General features: G+C 42.9%; 1 protein-coding gene and 1 pseudogene across 3 annotated transcripts in view; both read left to right on the top strand.

The window, feature by feature from the left end:
- The window catches only part of FHIP1A (FHF complex subunit HOOK interacting protein 1A), a 290,881-nt gene that overhangs the window by 206,064 nt on the left and 63,948 nt on the right, over positions 1-20,869 (top strand). For all 3 annotated transcript variants that reach the window (XM_002716896.6, XM_008267334.5, XM_017347298.4), the window contains 2 exons: positions 741-899; positions 3,556-3,642. In XM_002716896.6, the coding sequence (XP_002716942.2) occupies positions 741-899; positions 3,556-3,642 (246 nt within the window). The remainder of the gene's footprint in view (positions 1-740; positions 900-3,555; positions 3,643-20,869) is intronic.
- Positions 9,234-11,429, top strand: LOC103350696 (P3 protein-like; annotated as a pseudogene).

Here is a 20,869-nt window from a genome sequence, read left to right as displayed (position 1 = left end):
ACGGCTAGATAACCCTTGTATCCACTTCACATGCGATGCTCAAGTGTGTTTTCTCTGTTTTTTCCTCTCAATAGTGATTCAGTGTGAATCTGCTTTAGCTGTGTGCCAACTCTTGTCATCACATCTAACTGACTCGCATCTCTCAGTTCTATTTGCAGTTGTTTGTGAATACAACCAGATAAGATGATATACGTAAAAGTGTTTCTAAACTATAAACATATAAGTGTCAGTCATGACCTTGAATGTGCCAGGCATTGCAGGGAATCTTTCTCGTAAGTATACTTGTGGTTCCTGTCTGAGTAACCTTTCCTGGACCACCTTAGTCTGGGACTTCCTCCCTTAGGCTGTGATACATGTGCATCTTCTGTATTTGCATTCCATGTATTTGCATTCCATGTAACATTGCCCATGAACCTGTTCTGCTCCTGAACTTCTTGGGGGGCAGGATTCATGTTTTATTCACCTTTGAACGTGTCCTCCTTGCTCCTCCCATTTCCACCACAGCACAGTGCCTGGCACATAAGAGGTGAGCAACCTATATCAATTGTGTATGCATTAACCAAACAGCTCTGATGATGCTATTGCTCTTCCCTGCAGTTTCCAACAGTTGAATCCTTCCTACCTAGCTGATATCCTCTGGTATCGTAGATACCTTCCTACTTAGAGTTTGGTCTTTGGACTGGCAGCACCAGAGTCACCTGTCAGCTGTCTGTTAATTACTTTTGTATTTCTGAATGTAGGTACTTGCAACTGGGCTCAGTGGTCTCTACTCTTCACTGCCTACGAAGCTAGAAGAGAAAGGCGAGGAATGGCATTGCCTTCTGAAAGATGACTGGCTCCTACTGCCTTCTCTCGTCCAGTTCATGAACTCCTTGGAGTTTTGCAATGCAGTCATCCAGGTACCAAAGCACAATAAAAGACCTCTTTGTAAATAGTTTGCAGACATACACTTTGTTTATTTTTATAAATGCATGTGGAATATTGATGCTTTATGTCAAGCCTACTGAATGTCCTTAAGTGAGTGAGAATGTTAGTTTGTAGGCTTCTGGGAAGTTTTAATTGAGGAAAAAAATGGCTAGGTTTTCTTTATAAAGAAGTATTAATTCTGTTTTGATTATCCACTTAACCATCAAAAATAAGTTCGATGTTAGACTCATTAAATAGATATTTTTAGGCCTCTAAGTATTCCGAGTTATACTACTTTTACTTCTAGGTCTTCTTGGGAGTCTACAAAGGAAAACACTTTATTTTGCTTAATGGTGCATGCTACATAAAGAATATTGTTATCCCAATTGAATTTAGAAGAAGTTAAGCATCTTCTTAGCAACCCAAATTAAATTTGCTTTGAAATTGGCCTGCTTTGGGGAAAAAACAACCACTGAACTCCTGTATCTTTGGCTTCTTGGCTGGATTTTTACCTTTTGTTATTGTTATTGTTTTCAATAAAAATCTGATATATATATATATGTAGTATATTTAAAGGAAGTAGAATTGGTTTTCATCAGAAATGTTTTACTTCTATGTAGTATAAATATTACCTTAATGTTGGATTTATTAAGAAATCAGGTTTACTTTATGGTAATCTTAGGATGAAAAATGTTAGCTATAATCTGTTTATCTAACAAATAAAGAAATAGCTTCTCAAAGAAAATGCAAGTAAATTACTTTAGTTCTCATCTCACTTTTATTGCTAAGTCAAGGGAAGTTTTATTTATATATAAGACAAATGAGTTACTTTTTAAATTATTTTTTTCCTTTAATATTACAGTCTATCAACATTTTCTTGCAGAAGTGTGTAGAAATAATAAATATAGAATACTGTTAGTTATTCAGTTGTACACAGAGAGATTATCAGTAACTTAAAAATCTATCCTGATTTCTCTAGAAATTGCTTTTTACTTTATTGTTCTTTTTTATTTTTATTTTTTTATTTTTTGACAGGCAGAGTGGACAGTGAGAGAGAGAGACAGAGAGAAAGGTCTTCCTTTGCCGTTGGTTCACCCTCCAATGGCCGCCCTGGCCGGCGCACCGCGCTGATCCGATGGCAGGAGCCAGGAGCCAGGTGCTTTTCCTGGTCTCCCATGGGGTGCAGGGCCCAAGCACCTGGGCCATCCTCCACTGCACTCCTGAGCCATAGCAGAGAGCTGGCCTGGAAGAGGGGCAACCGGGACAGAATCCGGTGTGCCGGTGCCGCTAGGCGGAGGATTAGCCTAGTGAGCCGTGGCGCCGGCCTTTTTTTTAAGAAAGACAAGTAAAGCTAATTGGACATAGTTAAGAATAGGGAAATTAAATAATATATTTTTGAAATTGAAACCATATACTTGTAAGATTTTTTGGGGTACTGAAAGGATTAATTACAAAAGATATCAATAAATGGTTATCTAAATTAAATATATTTTGAAAATAAAATATGAGATGTGTGGTAACTATCATAATGTATTTTGTTTCTGAACATTGTCTGTTTTTTATGACAATATTTCTAAATGCCTTTTTTCCTAGTATAAATGACTATCAAAATGTATCTTCAAGATGAGAAAATTCTTTGTTCTAGCAAGATACATGTATTTAATTGTCCAATTATGACAGTTATACCCTTTTAGTTTTAGTTAATCACAACTTGAGATGAGACCTAAAGGAATTCAGGAGGAAAAACTACACTTTCCAGTTTGTTAATTTTAATATATGAATCCTTGTTTATATTTAGTCTATTTTAATCTTTATTGAAATACTTTATACATTTCTTGAAATTTGAAAGTACAATCTCTACTGATTTTTCAATTTTTTTTTTTTTTTTTTTTTTTGACAGGCAGAGTGGACAGTGAGAGAGAGAGACAGAGAGAAAGGTCTTCCTTTGCCGTTGGTTCACCCTCCAATGGCCGCCGCGGCCGGCACGCTGCTGCCGGCGCACCGCGCTGATCCGATGGCAGGAGCCAGGAGCCAGGTGCTTTTCCTGGTCTCCCATGGGGTGCAGGGCCCAAGCACCTGGGCCATCCTCCACTGCACTCCCTGGCCACAGCAGAGGGCTGGCCTGGAAGAGGGGTAACCGGGACAGAATCCGGCGCCCCGACCGGGACTAGAACCCGGTGTGCCGGCGCCGCTAGGCGGAGGATTAGCCTAGTGAGCCGCGGCGCCGGCTAATTATTTAAAAATTAATTTTTATTTATTATTTGAGAGAGACAGAGCAAGATAGCTCCCATCTGTTGCTGGTTCACTCTCCAAATGTCCATAACAGCCGGGGCTGGGCCAGGACCATAGCCACAAGATAGTAACATAGCCCAGGTTCCCACACGTGGAACCCAGGCACTTCAATGTGGAATACTGGTGTCTTAATCATTAGGCTAAACACCTGTTCTGGCCAATGTTAGGTGGGATGTTTATACTGGAATAAACCACTTGAAACAATTACATGGCAGTATGAGGTCTGAATTGTTCTTTAATTCTCAAATGACCAAAATTTGAATTTTTGTTTCAGTTTTAGGTTGTACACAGAAATGTTTGATTTTAAGAAGTCCTAAAGATTGAACTCTTTTTTATGACTTCCTATTTCTGTCTTAGGTGGCTCACCCCCTGATTCGAAATCAGCTTGTCAATTACATTTACAATGGATTCTTGGTACCTGTCTTGGCTCCTGCTCTTCATAAGGTCAGTGATTGTCTAATGTAATCTTTTTTTTATAGATGGAAACTGAGTAAGGTAAACACAGTGTAATTGAGTTGATGGTGGCCTTAACCTTGTTTTTCTCCTCATCCCATCCATATTCCTTAGCAATATCCAACATAATGTTAACGCTAGCCACAGATTAAGTCTGATGGATTCCATTTGGTGTCATGGAATATGGCATTGTGAATGGCAAGTAAAATAGCCTGAAGTAAGATTGGCAAGTAGAATCTGACTCTTGTACCTGCTTCGTTCAGTTTGTGGGGAGTGGTTATTTCTAACTGTTAAGCTGTCCTTCGAGTCCATGTCTGTCAGAGAATGCAAGTTCTGGTGTTGACATGGGGAGGGGCAGTGATAGCAGAAGTGCCATGGATGTGCCATCTCCTTAATGGAACATAATTTTCTATTATAATACTTTTGTGACAGCAAAAATTAGAGTGAAGCCAAGTTAAGGCCCCATCAAAGGTTGTCTGTTTCAGTAACACCACTCCAATTTCCTTATGATGCTCTCATTTCATTTAATAAATCAACTGTTATTTTTTTTTCCATTGTGAGCTGTCAGAAGATACCTAGGGACCTAAAATTCTAAGTGAAGAGACTTGTATTTAATTCATAAGATATTGGTCAAGTGTTTGGGTAGGGATAAAATTTAGGAGCAATGTATATGTTGTTTTGATGGGATATCCACCTTTCTACATCTTCAGATTCTATTTCTATGGGCTCTTACTTTATAGAATATAAGAATACCTGGTTATGGCAACTTTTGCTGAGGGATTTTCTGGTTTAGAACAACAGGTTGTGATGGAAGAGGTTCACCTCTTACCATTTAGTATCTTTTTTTTAAGGTTTATATATTTATTTGAAAGGCAGAATTAGAAGAATCGATCTTCTGTCTGCAGGTTTACTACCTAAATGGCCTCAATGGCTGGGGCTGGGCCAGGCACAAGCCAGGAGCCTGGAACTCCATTCAGATTTCCCAGATGGGTAGTAGAGACCCAGTCACATGGGCCATCTTGCGCTGCTTTCCCAGGAGCATTAGCAGGAAGCTGGATTAGAGGCAGAACAGCCAGGACTCCATGCGATGCCAGCATTGCAGTCAACAGCTTAACCTGCTGTGCTGCTGGCTTTTACCATTTAGTATCTTAAAAACACTTTTGTGTATTGATTTGAGAGTCGGACATAGAGAAGGGGAGGGAGGCAAAGAGAGAGCGAGAGGGAGCAATAGAGTGCACTGCCATCTGCTGATTCACTCCCCAAGTGTCTAGAACAGCTGGGGCTGGACCAGGGCCAGTCAGGAGCCAGAACACATTCCAGGTCTCCCAGGTGGGAGGGGCCCAACTACTTGAGCAATTACTTGATGCCTCCCAGGGTCTACATTGGCAGGAAGCTGGAGTTAGCAGCTGGGAATCAAACCCAAGTACTGTGATGTGGGATGTTGATGTCTTAACCGCTAGAATAAATGCCTGTTCCCCATATATAATATCTTTTGAGCACAGTGGCCATGTTTTCCAGAATAGGTACTTGGTCTGACTAGGAGCTTTGTGTTGCTTTTAGGTTCAGGAAGTAATCTTAGGTATGGTTTAGACATCAAATTACTGAGATTACCAGGTTATTTTTGTGATTTATGGGCACAAAGTAGCAAATCTATGAAGTCCGATTCATCTTGGCAAATATGGAGCATATGTGGAGAATAGACACCTTATCTAGGTCATTGTTCTGTAGTCAGAGTCTTGCTGTTTCAGAGATATGGTGAGTGTCTCAGATTGGTAGGCTGTAGGCCTCTGCATGGAGGAATTTTCCTCTGTAAGAACACAGCAGTGCTGTTAGAACTCCTTTGCAGTAATTATCTGTAGACTCTCACACATTTAGATTTTTCTTCCTCATTTATTTTCATCGTTTTCTTCATTGACCTGTTGACATAAAATAATTTCCTGTCATTATCAGTGAAAATTATTACAATTACTATTTGTTCAGGATGTTTTGTTATTAGAATTAACATCAGTTAATATTACAGATATTAATAATAACTCTACCCTTAGTTGAGGATGAGAAGCTATCCCTGAGAGCTGTTATGAGGATCTTACTGATCATTCCACACTTCTCCTTCATAGACCTAGCACAAGTGGAATTAAATCATTACATGTGTGATCACTTGTTCAGTGTCTATTTGGATGTCACATCTTCAGCATACTTTCCAGTGGGTAGTGCTCGCTTGTGTTTTGCAGGTATCTCCTGGGTTGAACACATATCTCTCTCTCTCTTTTTTTTTTAAAGATTTATTTATTTGAAAGGCAGAGTTAAAGAGAGGCAGAGAGAAAGGGGGAGGGAGGGAGGGAGGGGTCTTCCATCTGCTGGCTCACTCCGCAGATGGCTGTAACGACTGGACTTGTGCCAATCTGAAGCCAGGAGCTGGGAGCTTCTTCCAGGTCTCCCATGGGAGCACAGGGGCCCAAGTACTTAGGCCATCTTCCTCGGCTCTCCCAGGCTACAACAGAGAGCTGGCACAGAAGTGGAGCAGCTTGGACTCGAACTGGTGCCCATATGGCCAGCACTGCAGGTGGCAGGCCTTACCCACCATGCTATAGCACTGACCCCTTGAGCACAGTATCTTAAAATTTAGGAGGTTGAGTAAACAACACATATAAATGGAGGGGAGAGGGGGTTGGTATTGTGGCATAGTAGGTTAAGCCACCACCTGCAGTACTGGCATCCTACATGGGCACAATTCGTGTCCCGACTGCTCCTCTTCCAATCCAGCTCTCTGCTATGGCCTGGGAAAGCAGTGGAAGATGGCCCAAGTGCTTGGGCCCCTGCACCCACATGGGAGACCAGGAAGGAGACCTGGAAGAAGCTTCTGGGATCCTCCCAGCTCTGGCCATTGTGACCATTTGGAGAGTGAACCAGCAGATGGAAGGACTCCCTCTCTGTCTCTCCATCTCTCTTCTGTAACTCTGACTCTTAAATAAATCTTAAAAGAACAGAATAACGCATAAATGGAATGCTTGTTAAAGTGCAAATGTAGTGCTGTTACTTGGCCCTTCCTCGGCAGTGATTTATAAAAGAATAATAGTTTATTATATAGTACTTTGCATATTTTATATAATATTTTTCTCAAATATCCATAATCAAAATATAAGATTTTTAAAACAATGAAATCTATACATGATTATTCTTAATAAGGTAGAGTCAATATTGAAAATATAAAATGAAAAGTAAGGAGGCAGAGCAAGATGGTAGCTTAATTAAGATGTCCCAGCAAGTCTCCCCACAGAGATACCAATTTATACAGCTATTTATGGATCAAGTCACCTTCACAAGATCTGTGGAAGCCAGGTTGTAGTATAATAGTAAGAAAGGATACATTTAAGAAGGCTGGAAGGAAAGAGTTAGCATGTCATCCCTCTGTCAGCTCATAGTAGCACAGCATGGAGAGATAGCTTCCTGCTTAGGGGAGGGAGAGGGGATTAGGTCCAGCATTTATACTTGAAACTCTGTACCAGGCCTGCTGTGGTGAAACCTAGAACTGGACAGGTCCCTTGTGCAGATGGTGAGGAATAATATTTTCACAGGGGAGTAGGGCAGAAAGCAAGATCAGGAGTTTGCTCTTAAGATCAGTACCAGTCCTACTACAGTGAGACCCAGCACCAGATAGAGAACACAGGCTCCTATTACTAGGCTAGTACCTGCAGACAGAGCCTGAAGATCCACCCTGGCATTAGGTGGAGACAGATGCCTTAGCAACTGGACTAATGTTCCAACCTGCATCACCTCCAACCTTCTGTGGGCTTGGTGTGCATCCATAAGACATCACAGGGTTCTGTGGCTGTGAGATTCACATACAACCCAATTTAGTGTGAGCATGAGCAGTCAAGGGGCTGCATTTTTGTCTCTCCGTGAATGATGAGCAGACAGCTAGGAGCAAGACTCCAGCCACTGGGGAGTAAGGCACCAAAGTGAGCACAAGATTGCATTTGGGAAGTGGTAAGACCATCTCTGTGTGGATACTAATGGTCTCTGTCCCCAGGCCAATGTCTATGAATGGAGCCTCTGGGCATATCTTAGTTCCATGGCCCCAGTCAATTGGACTCTTATGCCATTCAGCATCACCTGTGGTTGACTGCAGTGGTCCTTGGATGATAAGTCTACCTCAGCAGCAGATAGTCCATAACAAAGTGAGCCTAGGCTCTGCCCCATGCTGAGCTGATCTTGGCGGACTATGGGCTGTTGGTTTGGTCTACCATTGCGTTATTGGTGGCTACAGGATTGCTCACTCTGTTCCTGCTCCAACCCCAGATAACGTAACACAGGATAATTGTTTTAAGGTTGAAAAGATAGATGGGTACCAAAACATTTCATAGAAGCCTAGGGATGCCATCATGTAGACCTGCATATCCTTACTGCACTTTGGGCCAGTGCTAACTACAACCCTAGCCACTCATGCCAGTGTGGGTACCAGAGTGATAACTCTCAAAACTTAACCGGCTGGCGCTGTGGCTCAATAGGCTAATCCTCCACCTGCGGCACTGGCACACCGGGTTCTAGGCTCCTAGCTTCGGATCAGCACGATGTGCCAGCTGCAGTGCGCCGGCCGCGACAGCCATTGGAAGGTGAACCAACGGCAAAAGGAAGACCTTTCTCTCTGTTTCTCTCTCTTTCTCACTGTCCACTCTGCCTGTAAAAAAACAAAAAAAAAAAAAAACAAAAAAAAACAAAAAAAACACTTAACCACTGCGGACTGAGGGCTAGTACCCTCATGACCCTAGACTCTTCCCTGTGGGCTGGGCTGCTTCCCAGACTCATGCATTCCTGCCGGAACTGAGAGGAGTCCTCCTTGTCCCCATTGCTGCTGCTATTCTTTGCTGTGGAAGAAGATACTGCAGATCCAGCTGGAGCTACAGCCTGAATACCCGATCAAACCACCACCTGAAGATACTTCCTCATGAAAGTGACAGAAACAACTAATACTCCCGGTGTGCAACTATCAATGTAGGGATACAAGAAGTATGAAGAATAAGACAATATGATGCCCCCAAGGGAATAAAATAGTGCTTGGTAGCAGACTCCAAAAAAAAAAAAAAAAAAAAAAAAAAAAAAAAAAAAGATTGGTGAAATACCTGATAAAGAATTCAAAATAATTATTATAAAAATGCTCAAAGAGATACAAGAGATTACAAACAGATAGTTAAACAAAATCAGGACAGCATGCATGATATGAATGCAAATTTTTAACAAAGAGATCAAGATCTCGGAAAAGAGCCAAATAAGAGAAGTGAAGAAATAAATTCAAGTCAAGCAAAATATCCAGCTGAAAACCTCAGCAACAGACTGGATCAAGCCAAAGAAATATTATCTGTACTCAAAGACAGATCTTTTGAAATTTCCCACCTATACATATGTAAAATTGAAGACTACCTCCAAGACTTTTGGGACACCATCAAGTGAGCAGGTATTCAAATTATGGAATTCCTGAAGGCAAAGAGAGGAACAATGGCATAGAAAACCCATTCAATGAAATAGTAGCTGAAAATTTCCCCAATCTTGAGAAAGATGTGGATATTAAAGTACAGGACACTTACATGACCCCAAAAAGACATGAACAGAAAAGTTCCTCACTGCGGCAAATTAGTCAAACCCTCACAAGTACAGCACAAGGACAGAATTGTAAGATCTGCAAGAGAAGAGCATCAGATCAGACATAAGGGGTTCCCCAATAGATTAGTAGCAGACTTTTCAGCAGAAACCTTTCAGGCCAAGAGGAAAGTGGAGTGATGTATTCCAAGTTATAAAAGAAAAAAAATCCTGCCATCCCTTCATACTATGCCCAGAAAATCTGTCCCTCATAAATGGCAAAGAAATAAAGACTTTCCAAGAAAAGCAAAAACTGAAGCAATCTGTCACCAGCAGACCAAGCTTATGAGAGATGCTTTAGGGAGTCCTACATTCAGAAGAAAAGGAAAGATAACTATCATCATGAAAGCAGGTGAAAGTATAAAGCCACCTAGAAAAAGAACAGTGGATATTTAAACAGAAGGAATTTTTGAAAAGTGACAGGACTAACCCATTACTTAATAATAACTTAGTATGTAGATGGACTAAATTCCCTAATTAAAGAATGTGGACTGGGGCCAGCCTGGTGGCATAGCCGATGAAGCCACTGCCTTCAGTGCCTGCATCCCATATGAGTGCTGATTCATGTCCTGGCTGCTCCACTTCTGATCCAGTTTCCTGATAATGGGCTGGGAAAGAAGAAGAAGGCAGCAGAAGAAAGGTGGACCAAATGCTAGGGCCCCTGCTACTCATGTGGGAGACCCAGAAGAAACTCCTGTCTCTTGGCTTTGACCTGGCCCAAGCCCAGCCATTGTTGAACCATCAGATGGAAGATCTTTCTTCATGTCTTCCTCTCTCTGTAGCTCTTTCAAATAAATAAATAAATCTTTAAAAGAAAAAATAAATAAATAAAAGCTGGAATTCCTAACTTAAAAAAAAAAAAGAATGCAGACTGGCTGAATGGATTCTCCATTAAAACCCCACTGCATATCTAGGTTGTGGACCCCCATGAGGCCCCACCCATGCTGATCAAGGAGTGGAGAGATTTCTGCATCAAGATCTCACCTGCTGTAGACACCCCTGTTACCCTCAATGCTGACCTGGCTCATTTCTCAGAGATCCCAATACTCTAGCTGTTCCTGCCTCTTATCTTTGTGAACAAGTGTTCATTTAGCTACAGAATAGAACTTCAGGTTCTTAAGGGGCTCATGCGGAGCCCCCAGCCCATGCTGCTGGGCCTCCTGGGCCAGTTTCTGGTCATACCCTTCTGCATTTTCCTAATGACCAAAATCTTCATGCTGCTCAAAGCCCTGACTCTTGACTTCATTATCACCTGTTCGTCACCTGGCAGTGGTGGAAGCTCTCTTCAGATCCTTCTTGGAACGAATGTCACCTTAACCATCTCTGTGACTTTCATCTCAGCAGTGGCTGCCACTGGTTTCCTGCCACTGTCCTCAGCTATCTACAGCTGCCACTCAGCATCCATGAAGCATTCCGCATACCCATCTCCAAGATCCTGGTTGCCCTGCTGTTTGTCACCATCCCAATAGCAGCCAGTGCGGTGATCAAGTCCAAGCTTCCCAAGTTCTCCCAGTTGGAGCTGCAGGTCATCAAGCCCTTTCAGTGTTGTGCTGCTGCTGGGTCGCCTCATCCTGGCAGGTATCAGGCTACCCATCTTGCTGGTGGACTTCACAGTGAACCTGGTTGGCCTCGTAGTGGGCTACTGCCTGGCCACATGCCTAAAGCTGCCAGGGACCCAGTGGCAGACAGCACCGAGGTAGAGGTACAAAATAGCCTACTGGCCCTTGGCCTTCCACAGCTGTCCCTCCACTATCTTCAAACCAACTATGCCTCCCAGTTCCCCTTTATTGTGATGCTGAGTGGAATCTCTGAGATGCTAGCTGTGGTCATTGAAGTGTCATCTATAGCAGCCTGTTCCAGTTCCCTGCGGCTCTTGGGTCAAGCTTTGGTCATCCCTAGCCCCTGTTCCCCACTCACTGTCCCACAGTTCTTGTGCACCAAAAGCCTTTAGTTCTCATGTTCTGTGCTTTCTGAAAAATCTGGTCTACCCGCCCTCCCCCTTTTGTTTCCACTGATTTTCTTCCCCCTCCAGCTTTCAGAGCCAAAGAGGCCATACAGAGTTAGGTAGATGAGCACTGCCCAGAAAGTATATTGCAATAAAAGAAGCAAATACGTACATATATACATACAAACAGGTAAGGACGCAGAGAAAAGGGAATCCGTAGACACTGAAGGTGGGAATGTAAATTAGTGACTGTTATGAAGAGTAGTATGGAGGTTTCTCAGAAAACAAGAGATTTACCATATGACCCAGCTATCCTACTTCTGTGTATATATATGAAGGAAATGAAGTCAGCCTATCAGAGAGATACCTGCACTCCCATGTTAATTACAGCACTATTTAAGATAACCATGCTATGGAGTCAACATAGGTGTCAATAGATTGATGAATGGGTAAAGTAAATGTGTATACACACATTTACACACATAGTAATCATGTTTAAGAATGAAGCCCTGATGCAAGCCGGCTTCCCACACTCCAGAGTGGCAGCATGCAGGACAGTGTTTTTGGATAGAAATCTTCATACTCCAGGAGAGAATCAATGAGTGCAGAAACTGTTTTCCTGCCTCATTCTTGGCTCCTGGGCAGTAGTTCCATGAATAGATGTCTGTAGCATCCTGTTTCCCTGAAGGAGATGACCCACCTGAGCCTTTTTGGAGCCTCAGTATTATCCCCTGTACAAAGAAGATAAAATGCCTGTTTGATTTTTTCCCCCTGTGGGCTGATTAGTTGTCTGTAATGTGGACATGCAGTTCCACATTTCCCCGTTCCAGTGTCTACTTCAAAATATCCTGAGAACTAAATGCCTGCTTATAATTGATTTGGTGCACAGACTAACCTTTGCTTGAACTCCTTTGGTGTCATACCCTACCTTAACTGTCTTAAGGCTATTTACTTTTAATCCACTTGTGTTAATGTTTGTATGTTTTGTGAAATAAATATTCATAAAATTGATCATAGGGTACTGCCCAAGCCCCCCTAGGAGGTTGTATAAGATGTGCATATTATGTTTTATAAAACTTTTGGATTTCAAAATACACATGGTCTCCAGGATTTTGAATAAGAGATTGGAAGCCTATTTTGGGTATTTGGGAAAGGATAAAGTTTTAGAGATAGGTTAAAATTACACTTTGTGAAAACCATGTTGAAGAAAATAATATCAGTAATATATTAATTAGATCCATCTATAAATATGAATATAAATTATTAAAAACCAGTTATAATTTCAGATGAATGGAACAGCCCTTATGTAATAAGAGCTACTCTGTTGTCTCTGTATGTTTGCTTTTTCAAAGCTAAATATTCAAGATGGAATATTCATTGGTATAGTTGTGTTAGTCTGGTTTCTCAGTGAAGGCAAATGCCAAAATAGGACAAAAATGTGCAAGAATTTTACATGAGGAAATGCTTGTATGAGAGAAGATGAGAAGGCTAAGGGAATTGTTAGACCTCAATGCCAGTCTGCTTCCAGGTGAAGCAAAGAGACTGAAAAAGTTGACTGAATATGTCCGAGACTGCTGAAGAGTCTGAGGAAGGCTGTTGGAGGAAGCCTGAGTCTCCTAGGGATGGGTCTGCCTTAATATCCAGGCCACACTCAGCCACTGGTTGGGAGCAACCTGCAGGAAGTGTGGCCTTGAACCACACTAGAGTGTAGCTGCTGGGACCCTTGTTTAGAAGCTCCGTAATAGTTGACTGAGTTCCATGTTTTCCTGACCATAGATGTGAAAAGGTTGGCTATAAACATTTGCTTATTTTTATGACTTATTTTCTGGTGTGTTGAATATTCAGGAGTTCAGATGGATCCCTAATGCAAGGGGTTATTTTGGTCATTTGCTTAACAAAGGAGCTCACTGTATCCATCATGATGATTATGTTGCAGTCACATTAAAATCTCAGGGGCTGAAATCACGAATGTGTGTCTCTTGTTCACACTGCATGTTTATTTCAGGTGTGTAACGAGCAATTTGTAGGTAGCTTTTCTTTTTGTTTTCCTCACTTAGGGATCCAGATTGATAGAACCTTCACCACTGGGAACTGATATCACTGGTCATACTGTTAGGGAGAGGAGAGCATAGGGAATGGCATTTTTCTGGAAGTGACACATCTTTTCTGTTCACATTTCAGTGTCCAAAGCAAAGCAAGTCTCCAGGCCACATCTGACTCAGGAGGGTGTACAGTTCTACCATTTTCTTAGAAGTCTGTACTGATTATTTGTCTTACTGAGTGTCATGAATATTTTATCAGTCAGGGCCTCAAAAGGAGCAGGTGACACTCAAATTGGGTACCTTAATAAGTGGACTAGTTACAAGAGCATGGTGTTTCAGTGATCTGCTACTGTGTAATAAGCTATCCCCATACTTTGAGACTTAAAACAACCATTCATCATTATTATGAATCACAACTGTCTTGTTTAGGAATTGGGCAGGCCACAGTGGGAACAGTTTATCTCTTCCCTGTGATGTCTGAAGCCTTGTCTGGGATGACTTCAGTGTCTGTGTCTAGAATAGTTTGGGGCTGGATTGATCTTTGTCCTACCCTCTTTCCCTCCTTCTACGTGTCCTGTCCACAGGGCTAGCTTGAGCTTATTCCGGTGTTATCCTTAGCTTGTTGGACTTTTTGTGTTAACTGAGCTCCAAGAGTGATTGTTTGAAGGGAGTGAAAGTAGAAGCTGCCAGTTCCCTAAGGCTTAGTCTGGAACCTTGAACAGTGTCACTTGTGCTGTATTTTATTGTTTGTGGTGATCCACTCATTTTCAAGAGGAGGGGACATAGAATCTACCTCTTGATGGTAGGAATGTTAAAGAATTTATGATCATATTCTGGGTGATTACTATTCCTAGAACTGCCTGAACGTGTATGTAGAGTGTTATAGACAGCTGTATTGAAAGAGCTTCCTGATAAGAACCATGAACTTGAGTTGTGTGTTATAACCATCCCGAGGCAACCCCTCAGACAGGGAGTTAGGAATAAAGAGCCAAACGCGATTCCCCTCCTTTCTTCCCATCTCCTGCTGGAATCCCACTGGGGGACCCAAGTGAAAACCAGATGACAGGGGCCAGTGATTTGGCATGGCAGGTAAATTTGCTGCCTGCGGCACTGGCATCCCATATGGGTGCCAATTTGAGTTTATCTGCTTCCAATACAGCTCTCTGGTAATGCACCTGGAAAGCGTGGGAAGATGACCCAAGTGCTTGAGTCCCCGCACTCACTTGGGAGACACAGAAGAAGCTTCTGGATCCTGACTTCGGCCTGGCCTTGCCCTGGCTGTAGTGGCCATTTGTGGAATGAACCAGCTGATAGAATATTTCTCTCTCTGTCTCTCCCCTCTCCACCCATAACTCTGCCTTCCAAATAAATAAATCTTTTAAAACAACAACAACAAAAGATGAAAAGGGAATGTTGGAAAGTGGGAAAAATGTGGCCCATATGGGGCAACTGGGGTACAGACCGAGGAGGAAAGTGGAGAGTGCATCTGGGTGGTGGGGGTGGGGGTGGGGAGAGGAGATGAGGTTGGGGGCCGGGGTGGGCCGCATAGTGGAAGCTGTCCAGCACACTCCTGGTGAAGATCAGCAGCTTGGGGAGTTAACAAGTACAAATGGCATCTGCGGAATGGTTTGGGTCTAGCGCTTATGTACACTGCTGCTTAACATTTTCTAGAAACTCATTAGAAATAGTCACTTTTCATGGCTTGAAGTTACCAGCTAGTTTTATGTATTGATCTTTGTCTACTGGAACATCAAATTATGGTTAGATCCTAATGTGACAGGTAGAAGTGCCAATATATGAGACATGAGTATATAATGAAGAAATACAGCAAAGACAACCCTCACAACATCAGGATTGTTATTACATGAGTTCATGCAGAGACAGGGTGTGCAGCGGAAGAGCACTAGACTGAATCAGAGGATCTGGGTTCTAGTTGTGGCTCTTGTATTTACTGTTGCTTGACTTTATACCAAGCTTTTAACTTCCCTGAGTCAGTTTCCTAAGCTGCACAAAGAGGGTAGTAATACACCCCTGCCCTCTTTAAAGGAGGAAAAATTATACACTGTTATATGCAAAGGTGTTGTCATAGTTATTCCATTACAAATTCTTCCATCTCGCATGGGGTAAAAGGGTAATGTCATTTATTCGGAGGTCATTTAGCAAGTATGCACCAGGTGCAAAGTATTTACCAGGCCTTGTGGGGAAGTCAAGGTGACTGAAAAACCCTCTCATCTCCATGGAGTTTATCATCTGGGACCCAGGAGACTGACAGGTTAACTACAGACTCAGTGCAAGAAAGACTGAAATAAGTGCTTTGAAAGGGAAAGAAGCCAGGGCAGGTGGGGCAGGGGTGTGAGGCAGATATAGAAAAGTAAGTGGCTAGGGAGAAAATGGTCTTGAGCTTAACCTTGAAGGAGCAGTTAGGGAAGGTTGTTCCAGGGACAGGGCGCTCGGGCAGAGACAAGCACATTTGGATAGAAGTGTAACACGGACTCTGGTGTGCAGGAGGCCAGGGAGAATGAGCGCTGAGGAGAGACCCTGATTTGATTCTTGTGGCAGGTGAACACAGCAGGTGTAGACTGGCCTTCTGGGAAGTGTGTGGTAACTAAAAGAAAACAGGGAGGAAGGGAGTTCAAGATAATGGAGTAGTTGAGGGGAAGGGGATGGGAAAAATGGGGATACAAAGGGTTAGATTTGGGAGAGGGGTTACCTCTACTTGCCAGCCACAAAACTCTCAACTTCCTGAAGAGGTGACTGCTTTTTCCCTATTCACAGCATTTTGCCTTTCCTCACCAGACTATTAAATGCTCTTAAATGTCTGCTTAAATGTTTTAGGATTTTAAAGGCTCATCTTTATTAACATTTCCCCGTGGCTTCTGTCTCCCAGGATCTGGTTGCCTCTTCAGCCCTTTGACAGTACACCCGTTAGCAAAACTAGCCCTGGTCAAGCCATGTGAAGATTGCTGCAGTTTCTGTTTTTAGGTTTTCTCATGTTCTAAGCACATGTTGAAATACATTACTCTTCCTCCAAAACTTGTATGGCTCTGCCTTCCCAGTCTCCTTAGTCTCTACCATGTGCCACAGCCCCCTCCTCCACTGCCACCCTCATTCTTGATTTAAGGCCTCTCCTATACAGGTTGAGTATCACTGATCCACAGTGCTTGAGAAAAAAGAATCAGATTTTGGAGTTCTTGGATTTTGGAATACTTGCATAGGCTTTACTGGTTAAGTCGTTTTCCCAAAATCTGAAATCTGAAATATGAAACTTTTTGAGCAATGGAGCACAACTATGTTTAGCTACTTGCAGTAGAGTATTTTAAAAAGGGCATAAAAAAGGACATTCTGACATAGGCCACCACGTGGGTAAACCTTGTCTATGCCATGCTAAGTGAAGTGAGTCAGTCCCAGAAGGATAAATTTTGCACGATTCCACCTATATGGAGTCCTTAGAGTAATCATATTTATGGGGACAGACATTTTATGGAGGCGAAAGTAGAAGGGTGGTTTTCAGGGGAGGAGAATGGGTGTTACGTTATACAGTGGGTTTAGATTTAAACATAGTCTGTGGCTCACAAAGCCTCAGATACTTACTTTTTGGCCCTTTACAGAAAAAGTTTGCCAACCTCTGTTCTCTTCAGAGGTAGGTAGGGTGTCTTATATATTTTAGGTGACCAATAAATGTTTGAAGATGATAACCGTGAAAAAATTTCCCCAGATAGCAATGGTCTCATGAAAGGATTATTAAGTGGTATTTTCTTTGTTTTGTTTTGTTTGTTTTGTTTAAACTGTGGAAGAACAGACAAAAACAAATGAAGCAGCCAGACTGGCTGTCACCAGCTTGTCCAGGCGTGTTGTTTAGGGATCTTGGGGCTGGTAGGAGACCAGTAGACAGTTGACAGTAGCAGTGGAAGATGGCTTCAGTGCTTGTCCTGAGTCTAGCAGGGTTAGAAAGAGGGGACCGGCAGGGTGTTTGGATGTGAGAGGGTTGTGTAAGTCGCACCTTAGGCTCAGCCATGCTATTGTCTGTCGGGTGTCTGGAGACCAGGGTGGTCTTTTGTTCTGTGGGTCCTTTTGACTCCTTTATTTAGATTTTGTTAGGAAATTTGGGCAGAAGTTTGGGACTGTGTCTGGTAGCTGGAGGCAGTGCCCTTGAGGGACATGTGCTGGAGCAGGTAAAGGGCAGGTGCAAGGGAAATAGTTCGACACTCCATCCTTTTTGACAGGCAAATCCCAGACATAAGCAGTGATAACTGTGACCTCAAAGAAAGTCTATACCTTTGGTTTTTGCAAAGAGCAGCCAGCTGTGTGTCACTCAGCAAATAACTCTGTGCAAGTACGCTTGGAAAAACAGAAGCAAAAAAACTACCAGAAAAACTGATTTTCCTACCATCTACTGTGTGCTAAAACCATGCTTGAACAATATCCATGGGTGGAATTATTTCAGCCGTTTCCTCAAAGGCATGTGTGCCGGGTTCATATACGCCACTGTGGAGCTCATTTGTTTTACAATCTTGTCTTCCAAACACACACATACATATTCATGATCTGCATCCTGCCAGCTCAGTAATTCATGGCTTATTGACTTAGCATGATGGATGGAAGTTTTTTGGGGACTAGAGAAGAAGGAAAATGTGAGAGGCTGGGAGCAGCCACACTTCGGACTTTCCCACTTGCAATTAGTGTGTATGTGAGTGGGGTGGGCTGGAACTCTTAGTGCCCAGTTTGGCTCTCACTGGCTAAGCATGTTTTGAACTTTCATGCCCAGTGGAAGTTGTGACTGAAGACTTTAAGAGCAGTTAAGTACCATCTTCAAATTATTGCCACATTATAAAATATTAATGGACCATAATTGGATGCTGAGTTTACAGGAGGAATACATTGATCCCGTATGTCATGGTGAGGACTGAGCTGAGCAGCCTGCTGCTTGGACATTTTGTCTAGCTATATTTCTCCCAGCCCTCTTCCCTCACATTTCTCTGTGGTGGGAGACAGTAGAGGAGTTCTGAGGTAGATGGAGGATAGAGACCCATCCCCTTATTTGTCTTGGCAGACTGTTGTGTTTTTGGATGCCTCATATGTCTGTACTCTTTGCCACTCTGCTGTCATCTGTGCCACTTTCTAATGCAAAACACCTTGTAGTTTTATGTGTGGTTTCCAGTGATGCTGTATAATGTGTTTGATCATGGTGTTCCTTTTTATGGAAAATGGAAAGAAAGAAAGAATGTAAAGCATGGAATTAGGATGCCTTGTTGGCTTTGGAATTTCAAGGTTTTATTTTTCAGATTTGGTGGTTCTTTGCTAATTGTTGTGTAGTTTCCCATGAGTTATTTGAACCTGAAACTAGACTCTAGTTCTGCAGTGAGCCATACTGAAAGAAACAGGTAATGTTTTTGGTCTCTACATTTTATATTCTTACATAGGCACTTCAGTCATATTTTTTAAAGATTTATTTATTTATTTGAAAGGCACAGTTACAGAGAGGCAGAGAGAGAGAGAGGTCTTTCATCCGCTGATGTACTCCCCAATTGGCCACAACAGCCAGAGCTGTGCTGATCTGAAGCCAGGAGCCTCTTACAGGTCTCCCACGTGAGTGCAGGGGCCCAAGGACCTGGGCCATCTTCCACTGCTTTCCCAGGCGGTAGCATAGAGCTGGATAGGAAGTGGAGCAGCCAGGACTTGAACCTGTGCCCATATGTGATGCCAGCACTGCAGGCAGCAGCTTAACCTGCTACGCTCCGGCCCCTTCTGTCATATTTTTTTTGTTTGTTTTGTTTTTGTTTTTTGACAGGCAGAGTAGACAGTGAGAGAGAGAGGCAGAGAAAAAGGTCTTCCTTTTCCATGATCTGAAGCCAGGAGCCAGGTGCTTCCTCCTGGTCTCCCATGTGGGTGCAGGGCCCAAGGACCTGGGCCATCCTCCACTGGACTCCTGGGCCACAGCAGAGAGCTGGCCTGGAAGAGGAGCAACCGGGACAGAATCCGGTGCCCCGATCGGGACTAGAACCTGGTGTGCCGGCGCCGCAGGTGGAGGGTTAGCCTAGTGAGCCGCGGTGCCGGCCACTTTCATATGTTTTTAAAAACCTATTTTCTTAAATTTTTTTGCATTTAATTTGAAAGGCAGATGGACAAGCAGAGAGAAGTCTTCTACCTTCTTGTACACTCCCAGAATGCCTACCATAGCTAGGGTTGGGCAAGGCTGAAACCAGGAGCCAGGATGCCACATGGGTGGCAGGTACCCTAGTACTTAAACCATCACCTGCTGCCTCCCACAGTGTGTTATCAGGAAGCTAACTCAGAAGAGGAGTAGCTCGAACTGAACCAGGCACTTCAAAATGGGATGTGGATGTCCTAAGGAGTGACTTAACTGCTGTGCCAAGTGCCTGCCTCTTAAAAGCTATTTTCTGCATTCCTAACCCATGGTTTTTAATCACTAAAAGCTTCTGACTATTATCTTGCCCTGTTTTTGCTCGCTACTTCTTATTCTTCCTGGAATAATGCTGGACTGTTCATATGGCACTCTGTCTATTTCCAACCAAGCTTGGAGTAAACTAGTCACTGCAGATTCTGTTCTCCACTGCACTGAAAGCATACCTGTGTGCCTACTGGGGGAAAGGGTGTCTCAGAGAAATGAGATAATTCTTCTTGAAAGTGGCTGTTTCAACTCCACAGGTGCACTAGCTCTAAGGCAGGCAGGTGTTCCCTTATGGCCATATAGCATCTGGGGAATCCAGGTGGGCTGGGATGCCTGAGCTAAGCAGGGAAGCTGATGCACCTGATGCTGGTGCCATCTCATGCTTGTGTTGTGTTATTGTCCTTGTCCAATGCTGGGGATCCTGCTGTGACTGATGAGGCCATAATTAAGGAGTCTAGCTCACCTGGGTGAAGGGTGGGGCCCACACACTCACTCTATCTCCCCTATTACCCTGAACTTCAACAGAAGAGTACTGTGGATGCAGAGAGGCCAGATGTAAGGATCATTGTAGTCAGTCGGTAATCGCAGTTGAACAAGGTAATTAAAAGGCCCAGTCCTGTCATGGGCCTGCAGCTATGTAACACGGAGCAGCAGTGGCACTATTAAACCTGGGCTGGAAAATTCATATTAAGCAGGCCAGGTCTAGAGGAACTAAGTTAATAATTATACTATTCAGTGCGATACGCTACTAAATAGACCTAGAAGATTTCAGTGATAAAAGGAACTGACTTGGAAATACTTATTGATAATTGAAAACTAGAAGTTAGTGTATACCATCCACTATATTCACTTAATATAGTCAGTTAATGCAATTTTGGAAAGCAGGCTAGCTTCAGCCTCCTATGCTCACTGAGGCACGGATGTTAAATCAGACCCCAGGGTCACACTGCTCACTGAGTTCATCCTCAGAGCCAGAGAGCAAGGAAGTGAGGGAGCCAACCCTGCAGAGACCTGAAAAAACAGTGGGTTTTGACTACAGAAAGATCCTGATTTGAGTTCTGGCTCTTTGTTACTTTAGCAGTTTAACTGTGGGAAATATTCTCATCTGTGTATAGGAGATAACTTCAAGAAGTTAATGGAAAAATCGAATTAAAAGATAATGCACATTTCTCTTGAACATTTGAAGTA

This window comes from Oryctolagus cuniculus, chromosome 8 (assembly GCF_051225735.1).
Source record: "Oryctolagus cuniculus isolate XC-2025 breed Fujian yellow rabbit chromosome 8, ASM5122573v1, whole genome shotgun sequence".
Classification (NCBI taxonomy): Eukaryota; Metazoa; Chordata; class Mammalia; order Lagomorpha; family Leporidae; genus Oryctolagus; species Oryctolagus cuniculus.
This window is presented reverse-complemented; position numbering and strand designations above follow the sequence as displayed.